Below are 16,066 nucleotides of genomic sequence, written 5' to 3' on the forward strand. Positions count from 1 at the left end.
GGCCTGCTCTAACCCTTCTTCCTTCCCCAGTCCATCTACAACTTAGCGCCCACGTGACGGCCATCCCATTAAGTCATGGGAAGGTTTGGCATGGGATGATGTGATCACATCTGGACCAATGGGGAAGAGGGCTTGGAGGACCGGACAATCTGACTCAGACATTCGGAACTTTCGTGCTGACTCTCCTTTCCAACAAGGTTGACTGTGGATGACAGAGAATGTGCTAGAGAGTGTTAAGGGCTGACCTCTGTGAGGACCAGAACCTGTCTGCTGGGCTCATCTCCTATGCCCCATGTCCAGGACAGTGCTGGCTAGCCATTGCTAGGTGAGAGAATCGTGTCTGGCTTCCAGCAGGGTCACTGTGCAGTGCAGGAAACACACAGAGTGCTGGTCCTCAGCAATTACCATCAGGGTGAGACCTCTGTTGCATTCTCCCAGGACTGAGAAGGGCAGAGTGGAAGCTTTCCTCCTCACAGCTGTCAGGAAATACCTGAGACCCTTGCACAAAACCATCCCTTGTGGAGTGGAGGACAGGCTGGCCTTTCAGTAGCAATTCTAGCAAAACCAAGGACACTCAAAGAAAAGGGAGCACCTTTCCCTGCTAAGGATCAGCTGTCCAGAAGAGGCAAGTATGCCTCCAGAATTCTCAGCTGTGATTAGCATGATTACAATGCCCTGTTTTCCATGAACCACTGTAGCTAGGATTACACAACCCTCAGTTTTGGGTTTGAGGGGAAAAAAAGCATGTCCAGAAAATTCCAAGTAGTAACACTAATTTCAAACTGTTGGTGGCTACATTTGAGTACAGAACTTTATTAGGAAAATTATAAGTGCATATACATTTTTTAACTGGTATGACTTCAAAGTAGAAATTGTTGTTTCTCAAAGAGTTGTTTCTTATTTATTTTTTAAAGCACACTGCGTATAGGAATTGGCCTTCTCCTGGACCATTTTCACATTATTTGGGAAATGCAATTGAAACAATACAAAATACAGTATTCATCACATTTAACACTGAATCCTTCACTGCTCAGAGACTGAGAGTCCAGCGAGGTTGCACAATAACAAATTTTCTACATGGTTTTGTCAGTGGTCTGCTTAGGGGATTTGGAAGTTTCTAGGGAGTATTTCCCAGGAATGGGGCTCCTTCAGAATGGGCCAGGGAAGCTCTGTAGAGGGATCAGAGCACTCAAATTCTCATCCAGCTGGAAAAGGGTGTAGCACCTGGGAAAGGCCATCAACTCCCAGTCAGGGATCCCACGGTGATAACACCAGTCAGAAGATCACACCATGGAAGGGTCCAATGAGATCCAATGGAAAGACTTAGAACATCTAAGGTTGGGGGAGGTGCAACCTTCTGCTATTCAGTCCCTCTGCTCCAAGCTGAACCTTTTTTCTCAGGAGGTAATCTCTAATAACAAGCAGAGTGCCCTCTGGAGCCTCCTCGCTGGTGTCTCAGTGCCTGGACAGAGGGGGACACACAACAGCACAAACACGTGGCACAGACTCAATCCCAACACACAGCCAGTCAACGAGCCTCTGGCCCCTTCCTCTGGGTCCTGATGCAGAGCTGGCAGCGAGGGCCTCCGAAGAGGTTACAGGGAGCCCAAGAGAGTGTCAGGTAGAGGCAGCACCAGGTCCCGGAGGGACAGATGAGGGATCCCTAGTCAACAGCTCGCTGATGCACTTGACTAGCAGTTCGAAAGCAAAAAGAGATTCGGATTACAAGAGACTTTTCCCTTGCAAATGGAAGATTGTATTTAAATGCATATTGCTTTAGCTGGGCAGTCTCCACCAAGGAGCTGATTGTTAGTAGAGGAATCGTTATGCAAATAATTTTCCCTGCAGTTCCTACTCTTACCTATTTTCTCCCATGGAAGAGAAATAGAAATGATTCCTTTCCTGACTGTAGTCAAGATTTAGGGTCAAGTTTGTTTCCTCAACCAAGAATTCAGTGGTCTTGGTTTATGGATTGGGGGCAGGTACATCCAAGTTCTACATGACAGATTTTAAAATATCTTGGATTACCTGGAAAATGACTGCCCCACCGAAAACTCAACTATACTGGTATAGTGAGAGGTTAATTTCAAAAGGTTTTGAAAGAGTTCTGTATCTTTATAACTAGTAAAGATCCCTCAGCCTCTATTTTTTCAATATAACATAGCTGGATTGAGGATTTTAATTTTTGTTTAAGGGACAATTTTGGTTGATGGGTTTGCCTTCTGCCATGAAGATCCAATTTGAAATACTTATGAAAATACTTAACACATGTTACTAATTACCCTATAGATTATTAAATTCAGAAACAGATTACATCACTATAATTTACTTCCTACATGTTGCATACAGTTTCCTTGCTTTGACTTCCTTGTTTTCCACTTTCTTCATTAAAATTTTTTTTTAACCGGGGTCTTTAATCAAAGGGGAAAAGTATTCATAAGACTGAATGAAAAACAAAAGAAAACCCGCAAGTGCTTGCCTTTGTCAAAAGTGAACATTTTAAGTGGCTTAATACAGCTCTATCGACTGCCCTCAGTGGAAGGGGAACACTCCAATTGTCAGGCAGGTTGACTTACTCTTCACATAGCACATTGTTCTCTTAGAGAAATGTCCTGTGGGAAGGGCCCGAAGCACAGGTGACACGCAGAGCAGAGAGGGCCCAGGGAGGAAGGCAGGAGATGATGGCATTGCCAAATGGTGAAGAAGATGAGGTTAGATGTGAATTGGGAAAGAATCTTCATGTCCAGGATTGATTATTTTGTGGGCTGGGTTTTAAAAACCAAAAACAAGTTGTGAATGCTTGTTTTCCTCAAGCAGTGCTGGGCTTGGCCCTAGTTTGAAGGTACTGACAAGTGAGGGAGCACTGATGGGGCAGCAATCCTCTGGGGTCAACCCTGGTGCACACCGAATTCCCTTGGGCTCTGCCCATAGACCCACCATGTTTTTGTGATCAGTGGGGGAACCAAGGTAGTTCACCCCAAAGGACCACAGCTCTGATCAGGACCGCACTCAAAGGGCCCAAGGGGCATCTCCTCGCTCAGCGGCTGCATAGGGGGAACAGTGCATGCATCAAGACATTGGTCACAGAGGAGGACGCTGGCTTTGAACAAAAACACAGGATTGGACAATGGACAATATTCCAAACAAGACACAGATGTGCACAGTGTTTTCAGGTAACACAAGACATTTTCATTTCCTGCTTGGTGTGCAGTTTACATGAAAGTTTGGTCCTGAGAGTCCTTTTGCAGGGCCATGGAGACAGTCGTGGACACACATGATGATGGATGAGACAGAGAATGATGAGCAGAACATGGAGGATGTGGAGGTGCTCGGGATGAGGGCTGGGTCTCACTCTGCCCTGGCCTCACACTGCTGCCTCAGCTCAGGGTAGCCCTGCTGCCCTCCCAGAAGAGGCAGACACGGCTCTCACGTGGATGGAGAAGGGGGTGAGCCTCCCATGTGGCCCTCCACCATCCCATCCCACAGAGAGAAGCCTTCACTAGGCTTTGCCAGGTTGACTGGTCCTGGCACCCCCAGGCATCCCTCCTGGTGGCTCTCCACCCTAGGGCTGACCATGGGGGCCAGGCTCCCTCAGCCCAGTCTCCCCACCTGCACAGCTCAGAGAATACAAAACCCAGGAGCCCTGAGTCGGAGGAGTGGCTCCGTGGAAAGACATTCTAATAAGGCAAGTACAATAATGGCCTTAGTCTAAGCTCCTATGTGTCGCCAGTGACATTGAATAATCAAACTAAATGAAAAATAAATGTCATGTATTTTGCTACATTATCAAATGGTGAAAATATGGCAAAGTGTGCAAAACAAAGCCCTTGGCAATGCCTGGGGCCCTGCCCTGGCAGGGGAGGCTGTGGCAGGCCCTTCCCTAACACTGGTTTCAGAGCTGGGCTCCTACTGTAAGGGTTCCTCAGGCGTCTGACCCTCTCACATCTTGAACCTCCTGTTGACAAGAACAGAGGGAAACACCATTAAGGCAGGCTCCCCCCACACCCAGCCGGCTCCAGCAGGACAGTGGCCTGCACAGAGGCCCTGGGGCTAATCCCTACTTCCGAATTGCCACCTTGGCCATGCATCTCCCTTCAGAGGCCCTGCAACAACAGACGGGAGGGGAGTGCAAGATGCAGCCAGGCTGAAGCGGAGGGACCCATGGACGGCAGAAAGCAGAGGACACACACATGGCAAGCACTGGGCGTGGCAGACGCACGAAGGCACAGAGAGGTCCATCAGAGTGGTCATACGACGGGGACAGGGCACACTGCTTACCCGGCACCGGCGTGGGGCTGAGGCTCAGGATGCTGCCGCCCTGCATCCTGGCCTCTGCTCTCTCAAGAGGCACTTTCGTGGCTTCCAGTAACCCCTCGCCCTCGGGGCCTCTCAGCCAGGGGCCATGCCACTGCAGGTGGCCCCAGGTGGGGCTGCTGGAGGTGGCACAGGGGTGGGTGCACAGGCGGCCAGGACCTCCCAGGAGGAACGCATGCTGGACAGAGCAGGGACCATAGCACACCCCTCATTTGGCTCTGACTGGTGTGAGCACTTCCTAGTTTCAACCCACCAGGAATCCCAGTCAGGCTCTTCGCTCCATGGTGACCCTGTCTTCAGCACTGGGTGTACCACCTGCTCCCAGGAGCTTCACAAGCCACTTGTAAGCCACAGTGAGCCCCCAGGGCATGTACAGTCACACCAAGACATCAAGACAGGACAGACCTTGCATGCATTCTCAAGGTGGGGCCCACTCTCAGTCCCTGCAGACCCTGCTCCCCAGGAGTGGGATAGCAAGCAGTTTGTATCCTCAGGCAGCCTCAGCTGGGCCCTCCGTCCCTAGGGGGCCAACAGCTTTAAATGCTGACCAGGACAGACTGGCCATCCCTCCCCAGGCACAGAGCCCTGCTGCGTGTGGAGTCCGAAGAATGCAGGCGAGTACGGGGGCACAGGTTGGCCCTCTCGGGGCGCTTTTGTCAAGAGTCCCATGGACTAGAGTGGCTACTGGCTTCCACGGGAAGGATGGCAGCCCCAGGCAGCCCACCCAACAGCCCTGTGCCTTAAGAGGTGGGGAGGGCAGAAGACTAGGGCACCCCTGTACCCAGGACTCAGGCCTGTGACCCCCAGTGCTGGCAAGAGGAACGTGGGCCAGGAGAGTTGTCCAGATAAAAGGGATAGCAGCAGGAAACAAAGGTCTTTGGCTGAAGCATCCTAGGACGCCTCCCCAAGGAGGAGAAGGCATGGCTGTGATCACAGGGAGCTCATTAAAGCTCAAGGGGACACGGCGCTCCAGGACGGGGTGTGTCTGACATGAGGGGGTCTTTGTGGGTTTTCTCCTGAATTCCATGTGCTCCATCCTCCAACCACTTCCTCTTTCTGCATTTATTAAAATTATGACCCAGGATCAGGGTGCAGGGTGGGCGGGTGTTTATGTGACGTGGAGAAGGGCTAAGAAATTCAATGCATCCTTTTTCCGAGCACTACTGAAATGGGGTCCTTGCTCTTCCATCCTTCTGGTCCAGATTAGAGAAACTTGGCAAAAAATCTCACACATACATCTACAGGGGCAGAGAAGGAGGGTGCAGGAAAGTTCTAGAGCTTAAGTGGTATTTGCTTTAGGCAGATAAGGTATTTCCCATGAATAAGGACAGAGGCAGCTGTGCCCTGCAGTCGGAGCACACACCATCACGCAGGAGGCGGGAGGGGACAGGCTGGGATCCCCAGGGATTCAGGACCCTTGCAAAGTTCCATAGCACATCTGTCCTCCACGTGGGGGACCCGTTTAAAGACTCTAAAGAGAATTGCCCAAAGAGGAGCTCCCTGAGAAGTGTTTCCACATCTGCTCTCTGAGAATGCAGCATTCCCTCCGGCTCACCCCACACAGTTTGCAGAAACCCACCCAGGCTTGGGGATAAAGCCACTCCCACAACCCAGAAGAAGGGGCTGAAGAAGCCCCTTCCCAGGTGGCAGAGTGGTGGAGGGAAAGGCAATGGGTATTTGGAAAAAGCCAGGGTCCATCCCTAAGGGACAGTCAGTTTTCACCTTTCCTGAGGGCCACAGAGGGGTGGCACATCCCCTTCCTGGCGAGGCCACCTCTGCTGGGCTAGCAGGTTGCCCTGCACACTGGCCAGGTGGCCACAGTCTGCTCTCCACAGGAATGCAGACTGCAAGTGTGTGGAGCTGGTGAGCTCCCCAGTGAGCGCAGGCCTTCTAAGAGAGGAAGTGGAGGGCGGGCTGGGGGGCTCAGCAACCTGGGCATTCCTGGAGCTTCCAGGCTATTCTGGACAGAGTCCTGAGCACACAGGCTCCGCATCACAGACCCCCGCCCCAGTCTCTGCACAACTACTTTCTTCATAACTTAGCAGACCAATAAGGGCCTTAAAAAGCACATAAATACAGAAGCCGGTGTGGCTGGCAGGGCAGCAAAGCACTGCTCCCCCACGGAAGTCTGAGCCCCTGCCCGGTCTGCATGGGGGTCTGTCCTGGAGGAGGATCGAGCAAATTTACAAAGCGCCGAGAGCAAGTGAACTGTGGTCCATCTCGAGGTGGCAGATAACTAGTTTTTCCTTTTCTGGGCAGCCTTTCTCTTCTTCTGTCGCTTCTTTTTTCCTATCTTTTCTTTTTTCCCCACTTTTTCTTCTCTGCGCCCCCTTAGATAAAATTAGTAGAACCATTAATAATGTGGAAATAAACAAAAGTTCGTCTCAGTCTGCATAAGATTTAACACTGGCCCGTGTACTGGTTAAACTGTGCCTTCAGTCTCAGGCCTGGAGGCCCCTGGTCAAAGCACTGTTTATTAGTAATTCATTAAAATAAATTGGACATTTCCTTCCATTCAAACAAATATTCAATGGGCTCCTAGAACACCTTTGTGAATGGGTTACAGTGACTGCCAATCTGCCAACCTGAACCTGGTTCCCACTGGGGACAAGGAATCCACATCTCAGGGTACACCCAGGGCCAGGCTGGCTATCGTGGTCCTTGCCACCCCGCCCTGCCCTGCTCTCATGGGACTTTTTCTTCTTCTCAATGCAGGGCTGAACTCTTAGCTTTCTCTAAGAAATGTCTGCATTTCAAATTGAATAACGTTTTGGAGGCTGCGGGCCCCAGGTTCAGACTGCCATTCAGAAGAGGAGAAAAAAGGCAGTGGTCCCACCTTCCCCTTTCTAGACGCCTGTGAACACTCCTGGGAATGAATGCGATTGTTCTGGAGAGCAAGGGAGAGAGCTGGTTAGCAGAATTTTATTAGAGCAACTGGCTCGTGACTGTCACATTAAAATGATTCAAGCTGAATGGTATTTAATGATTTATGGGGTGAGGCCACCTGTCCCTGTGAAAGCTTGATATTAACCATGGCCTGGAGTCATGGGATTTTTACATGGGAAAATGTGAAAGGTTGATATTACTAGGGTTGAGTCTCCGGGGATTACATGGGGATGTTAGGAGAACCAAGGAGGAGGAGGGAGGGAAGAGGAATTAGTGAGTCAAATATTATTCTTCAGAAAACCAGCACTGCTATTTCAATTGGGTTTAAAAAAAAAAAAAAAAAAAAAAGATCCAAAAACTTGAGCTGCAGATCTAATCTGCTCATGAGAAAAGCCCATACACTGTCACACATGGGCTGTGAGAAGGGGTCTCAGGCATCTGACTGCAGGCATGCTTAACTATATAAACCAGAAACGTCTATGAGCTCCATCACTAACAACTAATGAATTTTATTTCAGGTAAATAAATTCCCACATACAGTAGGAGGTTTATACCATGAAACAATTAGCATTTTATTGCTAGTGCATATAATGTCACATTTGATACAATTTTAGTACAAGTGAAAAAATACACTGTGGCTAACATTGAAAAGCTGCAATCACATTTATATATCATATATATTTCTTTACAAATTGCCAGTAGTTTGAGATAATAGAGAAGTATAAACTACTGACATTCATATGGCTCCACTTCAAATATATGAATTGTTCGACTATAAATATATTTTGAAATACATTTGTTTTCTAAAGAAACATAAAAAAAATGTGCACAAAAATATATATAAAAAATGCCTTGCAAAAAGTTACAAATACCACCAGGACCATCTGTGGATCGCATTTATGCATGGAAATGTCATCTTGCCAACAGTTCTGATTGGAACCTGAAACCCTGCTGTGGCTTCAGGAGGGGGTGGTGGCAAGATGATGGTTTATTCATTGATTTTTTCACTTCTGATTTCAGAAACCTCAGTTTGTTAGTGCCTCCATGGCATACATAGGCTTTAGAGGCAATCACAAAACCCAATCACTCAAAGCGAGCTCTCAGATTTAAAATTGCATTTGATTCTGTAAAGACTTGTCTTTTGTGGGTAAGCAGGGGGACCATTACACATCCCCAGGAGAGGGCCAGCTCCATTCTGGAGGAGGCCAAAGATGGATCTCACAGAGGGCCCGAGCTGTGGGGCAGGCCCTGGGAGGAGAGGGATGCAAGGCACGAGCCCCAGTGACCACCCTCTTCCCGGCTGGTGCGGCGCTGATCAGGCTACAGAAATGAGAAGCAGAAGCAGGATTAAGCATGCTCTTGGAGTCGGGGAAAGGGTAGGAATAGCTGGGAGAGGGGTCTCTGAGCACAGTCCCAGTGACAGTGGCTTCTACATGGAGCCCACAGAGCCAATCACTGAGGTTGAAAGAGGAGGTGAAGGCGGTGGCAGCGCCCAACCCCGGTCAGTATCTGAGTGCCACAGAGGCCTTCCTCTTGAGAGGGGCGCTGCTGCGGGAGCCTCAGTGTCTGAAGAAAGGACACTTTTTCCAGCTCCCTGTTGAGCCACCACCTGACTATGCCCAGACTCCCCAGGGGAGCAGAGGAGATGCTCCAACAAGCCAAATTCAGATCTTGAAGTACTCGTTGATTTAAAAAATGAGAATGAGAATGATGATGATTGTGATGATCATGAAGGAACTAACTGCTTGGAAATGCTGTTGATAATACAATTTCTTTCTTAGAAAAACCCCAGTAATAAAAGTTCCAACGTGCACGGGTACAGGGCATGGATGAATACAAGCTGCAATATCATACCGTATGCTATAAATGCAGTGTCTAAATGCTGGCAAACCTCAGGCCCGATCCCAGATCAATGTGCCCACCCCACACACACACCTGGTCCTCATGGTTAAGGCCCCCTCCCCCATGTCTTTGCCCTTTCATCTCTCACAAGGTTTTAGTTTTCCTCGAGTGGGTCTAGCGGAAAGTCCTTTTTGGCTGTTGTGCTTACTTGTTTAAAGCTTTCTCCAGGTACTCCTGAATCCACTTTAGCTTCGGGTCAATGCACACTTGTCTGTTGTTGTTCTTCAGCCGGGCTCTGTGAAAACAGAATGGCAACAGTGTGCGGCTGCACAGGAGGAAGGCGCGGCTGCAACATGTGCATCCGCTCCCCCAACACCCATCTAGGGCCCTCGCTGGCACCCCGTGCTCCACTTGGCACGCTCAGGCTCCAGAGGTGCTCCCGGTGTGCTGGGGAAAGCTCACCGCTGGCAGTGCAGGAAGTTCCATTGCAGAGACATACAAATGTGAACAGAAGCCTTTCCGGGGCAGCGCAGGGGATTCATGTAAGGGAACATTTGAGCTGCCTTTGAAGGACAAGTAGGAGCTTGGAGAGTAAATAAAGGGGAATGGAAAATCAGGAGCAAATACGCCAGGGGGGTCAGCAAAGCACACAGAGGACACTGAGGAAGGGGAGGACAGGATGCTCTAGGCGCCTGGGGAGGGGAGAATGGAGAGCAACAGAGCAGAGGTTTATTTGGATGGGTCATCTTGATAGACATAGGGCCGACTTAAGGATGGGCGTGAGGAAGCCTGGAGGAAGGAGGCCTGCCAGAAGTCACTGCAGTCTGACCGGGAGGGTGACCAGCCAGGGAGGGGAGGGGCAGTGCAGGTGGCTTACCAGAAAATAGTTTCTAGAAAGATTTTACAAGTTCACTGAATGTTTCTTGGTCTCATTTGTTTTTTAAAAGTTCACACTCTTAAAAGCTTCCCTACACGCAAATTCCTGGGGAGGGCCTGATTTCATCTCTCTGGATCTCTTGCCAGAAAGCCCTAGGTGCCGGGTAATCTCACGCAGCCCAAGTACTTAAGGGTCTTGAGGACAGCTAAGCCCCAGCACAGTGGCTCAGGGGCACCCAGGGAGTCTTCAAGCAGCCTGTCCATTAGGTGAAGAGCGGTGCAGAGGTGGGTGTGGCTCGGAGCAACCCACATTGGGGTCCACATCTGGGCCCTGCTGTTTGTTAATTTAGTGTCTGCTCAGACCTGAGAATTGCATTTGGCATCTTCAACTTCAAGGTGCATTTCCAGGCCAGTAAACCAGCATGATCAGTGCTGTAAAGCAGGTCCATGCTAGCTAAATTCAGCATCTTTAAAATACTCTTCAAAAGAGATAAAGTATCATGTTGTAGGCAAAGTACCGAAAAAACATTCATTTTCTAGGGCCCTAAAACATACTTTAAATAACAAACACATTCAAGGCAGTAAAGGGTTAACTCAAAACTAAAAACAGTTTTCTAAAATCAAAAGTAAAAACAGTTGGTGTTGGGTGGAAAAGTCTTGGGAAAGTTGTAGCTTTGGTTCCAACTGCTGTCTCCCCACCCCATTTTTAGCACTAGAACTTCTGAGCAATCAAATCCTCTCCAGGAGACTCCCTGAGCCCTCGCTTCCCCGTGTTCAGACACAGGAACTCTTGAGCATGAGAGGGCCAAGCTATGGGCTTTCAAGCACATGGCTTTCTTCCTGCATTTCTCGCGGTCTTCTGCACCCAGCTGAGATCTTCCTGTCTTGTGGATGTGTGATTTTGGTCTTTGTTTCCCAAATGAATAAAATCAAATGTTAGTGGCTGCCATCCACACCAAATAATACCAAAACCTCGTATGTTATACTTGAGAAAATACAGGCAAGTGAGCTGAAAATGTTGAAGTTTCACCCAATGGTTAAAGAGGACTTAAACTGAATTTGGGTCTTGTGAGTTAATGTAGGGCATCAGATCCCCGAAACTGGCAGGCCATTCATCACTGTTATTAGCTAAGGGCTGGCTAATTTACTAGGCTTCAGCCAAAACCTTGGTGAAGCTCATAGTTTCTCTAGCATCCAGCTGTGCTGTGCTGAAGAACACAGGTTTGGAAAGAAGAGAGAACTACTACCAGCACAGCAGGGTGCCCAGGCCAAGAGCAGCTTTTAAAATTAATGCCTGGTGGCATACTAAAGGTCCTCGTGATAAGAATAGCTGCCACTAATTATGCCAAGTTCAAGGGTGGACACTTGGCTTGTCACTTCTACACCTTTAATAAGACTCGGGTTAGATGTTACTATCTTCATTAGATGCAACTATGTTCGTTAGATGATGTTCAATTTCAAGACTTACACAATCTGAAGGGCACAGTTTGGAGTGTTAAGAATTTTGAGATGCTTGACGTTGGCTCTGGCAACATGGCTTTCGAAGAATCGGCATGGGCATCTGTAGCTCAGGCTGACGGGCTTCCCTAGAAGAGGTAAGGAGAACAAGGCACTTTACTACCCTGCCAGATTTTGGTAATGTGTGTCTGGACTGCAGCAGTTGGTGCAGCGATTAAGGATCAAGAGACGGCATCACTGGGGTAAGTTCCAGGTTACTGGTGCATTTTGGGAAAGGCCATCTCCTCAGGCAGCACAGTCAGTTCTGGCTGAGCTCAGGCTCAGCTTCTACAGGGCAAGGAGCCCAACAGGCCTGGGGAGAGCCGGAGCCTAGATGAGGGGGGAAATTAAATTAGAAGCCACCTGCTCAGTGTCTCAAGATAAAGGTAGTAATTATAGTAGATAACGGTTTCAGTCCAAGGTACTGAGATTCCCAGTTACTCTTTGTAAAATAAATTCCTCAAGGGACAACTGAGAAAGAGCTCTCTACTCAGGGAAAAGAAAGGGGGACAAGAGGCTCCAGTCTCCCTGGCCTCTCTCCTCTGGCACAGGCCTCTAGCCAGGAAGCACAGTAGCACTCAGGAATGCTGCCCTCCCCCACCCCAGAGCCCCCTCCTCACATTCACCTAAAGCTCTGGAAGGCACAAAAGAATCCTGGCTGGCTTCCTACCTTGAGTCCCCTGAGAGCAGGCCAAGGACCCACCTTCTGCCCAGCACTTAAACATTAGTGGAGCTGGAGTTAAATGTGGTTTTCATTGCCTAGGCAGGGATGTTGTAGCCTCAGGAATTGTATTAAGATCTTTGCAAAATCACCAATTTACAAAATGCCATAATTGACACTCATTAGTGTAAATTAGCAAGGGGCTCCTGCAGAACCCACTGCTCACTCTTTAAATATAGAATTGCAAGCCCTGGAGGGCTGGGATTTGTGTGTGCTTTTTTTTTTTTTTCTTGCAGATTTTATCCAAACCCCACTTAATACCCCGAATTATTTGAACTTGTGGATCCTTTCATCAGAGATTAAATGTATGTCTAAGAATATTTAGTCCAGAGATTTTTTTTCTTTTTTCTTTTTTTTAAGTTTGCCTGTTTACAAAGTTCTGAGAGGCCTCTGTGGTTCTGAAGTTCTGCACCTTTGGGAAAGAATGCTGGGGAAGTACGAGGAAATCTTGAGTAAGGGGCTCATTTTATTTTATTTTTTCTACAGGCTGCAGTCAATTGAGGGATGATGTGAACTAGGAATTGCACTGTGTATTCAGCCACCAAGTTGCAGGAAAAGCGGACCACTTGTCCCCCCACTTCCTTGTCCCCAGGACCAAATGCAACTCCCTGAAAACCAGGAAAAAGCCGAGCATCAGGGTGCTGATGACTCATGGCACTAGAGAGACCTAAAGCAGCCTTCACATTTATACCTGATCTAACTCCAGAAAGGCACCTCTGGGGCCGGCTTCCAGCAGCTGCACTGGGACCCTGCAGGGGAAGTCAGCACTGCACTGTAACCAGATCACCTGGGAAAGCCACCCCCAGGGCCGGGGCCTGCAGCCTGGGTAACTGAGGAGCTAAACGCTCCTGAGTGTTGTGCCTCCAGGTTTCCCTGGATTTCTTTTGGGCCCTTCCAAGCTGAGGCAGGGGGTGGGTTGGGGGTGAAGCAGAATAGGAGCCTGGTAGTGAGGCACAAGCCCCCTCCCAGCAACAGTGAGCTTGAAGATATGCAGCCAAGGGCAAGTGCTGCAGCCGCCCCCGCTGGGATGGGTGGGGCTGTGACTCTCCAGCGCCCAGAGAAGAGAAGCTCCTCTGGCCCCCCTAACCAAGCAGTGGTGATCAGGCCAGCAATCAGAGCCTATTCAGAGCTCAACACACAGGCTCTCTCTCCTCTCCCCCTCCACCCCCTGGGATTATCCATTTCCTTCAAAAGCAATTCTTGCTTCTACTCCCAGGACCTAAGGCCCGCCTGTGAAGCAGCGAATTTCAACAGGTCTTTTTAAAGTGACAGAGCCCCCAGGTGTGCTTACCAAAAGAACAGGGTTTCGTGTGTACCTCATGTGCTCCTTCCTCCAGCTTTTTGTCAGTAAGACTAACTTTCCCAACCGTTCTGGATGTAAATCCGTGTACCGGCAAGAGTCCTGACTGGCTCTAATAGTACTCCGGATTTGGGACCGGGTGAGCTTGGCTCCAGGAGTTTTCAGAAAGCCTTCCAGTCTAATGCAGAGACAGGAGCCTAGCTGGCCCTCCAAGCAGGCTTGGGAAGGGGGCCCATCCTGAGTTTAAGCCCGGGAAACCCAGGGGCCCAGCTGCCTGACGGAAGTCAGCCAATGGGGGAGGGGCAGGACCCCTGGCCAAGCTCTCTGTAGTGCAGCTTGAGGACTAAGTGTGGGGATAGAGGGCACATAGGCACTGCGAGGTGAGGAGAAAACAAAACAAAACAAAACATTCTGGCGATGTGTGTAAGAAGCAGATCTGCCTGGAGCCCAGGCTCCTGCCCTGGTTACTTGGCTGCCAATGGGGCAACTCTGAGGACCATGTCACCCTTCCCAGGCCAGGAGGAGTCTGGGATGGACCCCACGTCTCTGTGCTTCCCCCAGGTCAGCTGCACCCATAACTCAAAGACCGAGGTCCCTCATTCCAATCCTCTCTCCAGCCCTCCGGGGAGGGGGCAGCACCATTTCCCAGAGCGGCGCACTGTGACACCTCCACCCTCATCCCACCAATCAGTCAATAACCGCCCAAACCAGAGCCCTTATAGGAACAGAAGAATATCCAGCAATAAAAACTAGAAACATGCCCCATGACTTGGGGGGGTCAGTGTGCAGACACTGCCTCAGGGACTTTTCATCAACGACGAACATTCCCAATTGCCTTCAGTCTGTGTCCTTAACACTTAGGCAGTCCGCCACGACCCCAGGCTGCCCAGCCTCTCCTGCCCGACTCAGCTGCGCTGGTCCTGCTCACACCAGCGGACAGTCCAAGCCAGCGAGGACGCCGAGGCCACGTCTGCACGAACCCAGCCAAGGGCTCGAGGCGCGCTGGGCCCGCACAGCCCACGGCTGCAAAGCACTCAGGGTGTGCTTCAACTCTTTGCAGGAAACTTCACAGCCAAGGAAGCTCAGCGGCCTGAGCCACAGGGTTTTGTTTTGTGTGTTCAGAGGCAACAGTTTATTTTGGTTTGCAGCGGTGTCCTGTGACAGCGCAGCGAGTTTCTTTTCAGCGAAAGAAAAGAAAAAAGCCCTCTCCCAGTGAAACGGGACACCACGGTTCCCAGTGGCCCAGGGCCTCGGAGATTGAACTTTGTTGCAGCTCTCTTTCCGGGGCAAAGCGCTTGGCCGGCTGGTGACAAAAGAGCCTGTCTGCAGGTGTGTTCGGGGAGCTGGGGAGGGGGCGTGTGAGGCTCGGAGGGTCCCTGGGCCTCTCTCAGGTGAACCCGAGAAGAGGCAGGGAGGCAGCGGCTGGACGCGCGCCCAGGTCCGCGTCGCTGCGGACCGCGGAGCTGTGCAGAAGCGCGGCCTGGCGGGTGGCACAAGCCCGACAGCTGCGCCGCGCAGCCGGCCCGCGCCTGGCCAAGAGCCCCAAGAGGGTGTGGGGAGAGGATCGGCTTCGCAGGGAGCGAAGGCTGCGCGGCTGCATCGGACCTCACAGCCTCAAGTCGCGGCATGAGGCGAACTTTGCAAAGCGCGCTCTCGCCATGCACCGCCCGACTTCCAGCACTGTGCGCAGCAGGACCTCGGAGCCCATTCGCCTGTGGAAACCGAGCCCGGCGCGGGAAGGCACTGGGTGGGGGGTGGGAGGGCAGGGGTCTGGGGTCCGCGGCTCCCCACCCTCGCGCCTTCCCGCGCCAGCCCCGAACGCTCCCTCGGGGCGTTCCTGCCCAGTTGTCCCGCCTGACCTCGCTATGCAGCCAGCTTGAGGACGGGCGGTCGCTCTCTGCAGGTCACAAAGCCTCGGCGCAAAAGTAGGGCTTTGGACGCGACACCGCACCGAAGCGCCCAGCGAAGCGAGCTGCCTCCACCCCCACTGTGTCGGGCGGCGCAAACTGCGGACGCAGGCAGAGGAGCCGCGGCTCTGCGCCGGGCGGGAGCCGAAGCCCAGAGCCTCGCCAGGGCCTCCCCGCCGAGCGCACTCACCGTCGCTGAGGCAGAGCGCGGTCAGCACGAGAGCCAGCACGACCACGACCTTGGCGTTCATGGCGCGGGCGGGCAGGCGGATGAGCGCGGGTCGCGGGCCGGACGCGGAGCGGGCAATGCGGCTGACGGAGAGTGAAAGTGCGGCGGTGGGAGGCGCGCGCCGGGCGCTTTAGAGGGGAGAGCTGGGCGGGGCGCGCGGTGAGGGGCGGGCCCGGAGCCGAGTGCTGGCCGTGGCCGGGGTCTCTGACGCGCGACTCCCTCGGCGGCACCCCCACCCATCCCCCCCCGCCGCTCCTCCGCTCACGCTGTGTTCCGGAGGCGCAGTGCGCTCCGGCCTTTGACCTTCTCAGGCTCCGCTGGGCCCCGCACCGCGGACCCGGTCTGCAGTGAGGTCCGCAGCCCGGGCGACGCCGGCTGGAGGGCCGCTTATTGTCCCTGTGACAGGACCCCACTGGAGAGACTGAGGACCTTAGGCGTACAGTGGGGCGCGCGTGGAAAGCTGCGGGACGGGGCCTTTCGATGGCGGGAACTGA

At 51.6% G+C, this 16,066-nt stretch overlaps 1 protein-coding gene across 3 annotated transcripts; it reads right to left on the minus strand.

Annotated features, from left to right (window-relative positions):
• Positions 1-793: 793 nt before the first annotated feature.
• On the minus strand, positions 794-15,698 carry CXCL12 (C-X-C motif chemokine ligand 12). 3 transcript variants are annotated; one of them, XM_009245324.4, is made up of 4 exons: positions 15,534-15,697; positions 11,387-11,504; positions 9,251-9,337; positions 794-6,644 (listed from the first exon to the last, which is right to left on the minus strand). In XM_009245324.4, the coding sequence occupies exons 1-4, from the start codon at positions 15,592-15,594 to the stop codon at positions 6,551-6,553; spliced, it is 360 nt and encodes a 119-aa protein (XP_009243599.1). In that variant the 5' UTR covers positions 15,595-15,697; the 3' UTR covers positions 794-6,550.
• Between the last annotated feature and the right edge of the window lie 368 nt (positions 15,699-16,066).

This window comes from Pongo abelii, chromosome 8, assembly GCF_028885655.2.
Source record: "Pongo abelii isolate AG06213 chromosome 8, NHGRI_mPonAbe1-v2.0_pri, whole genome shotgun sequence".
Lineage (NCBI taxonomy): Eukaryota > Metazoa > Chordata > Mammalia > Primates > Hominidae > Pongo > Pongo abelii.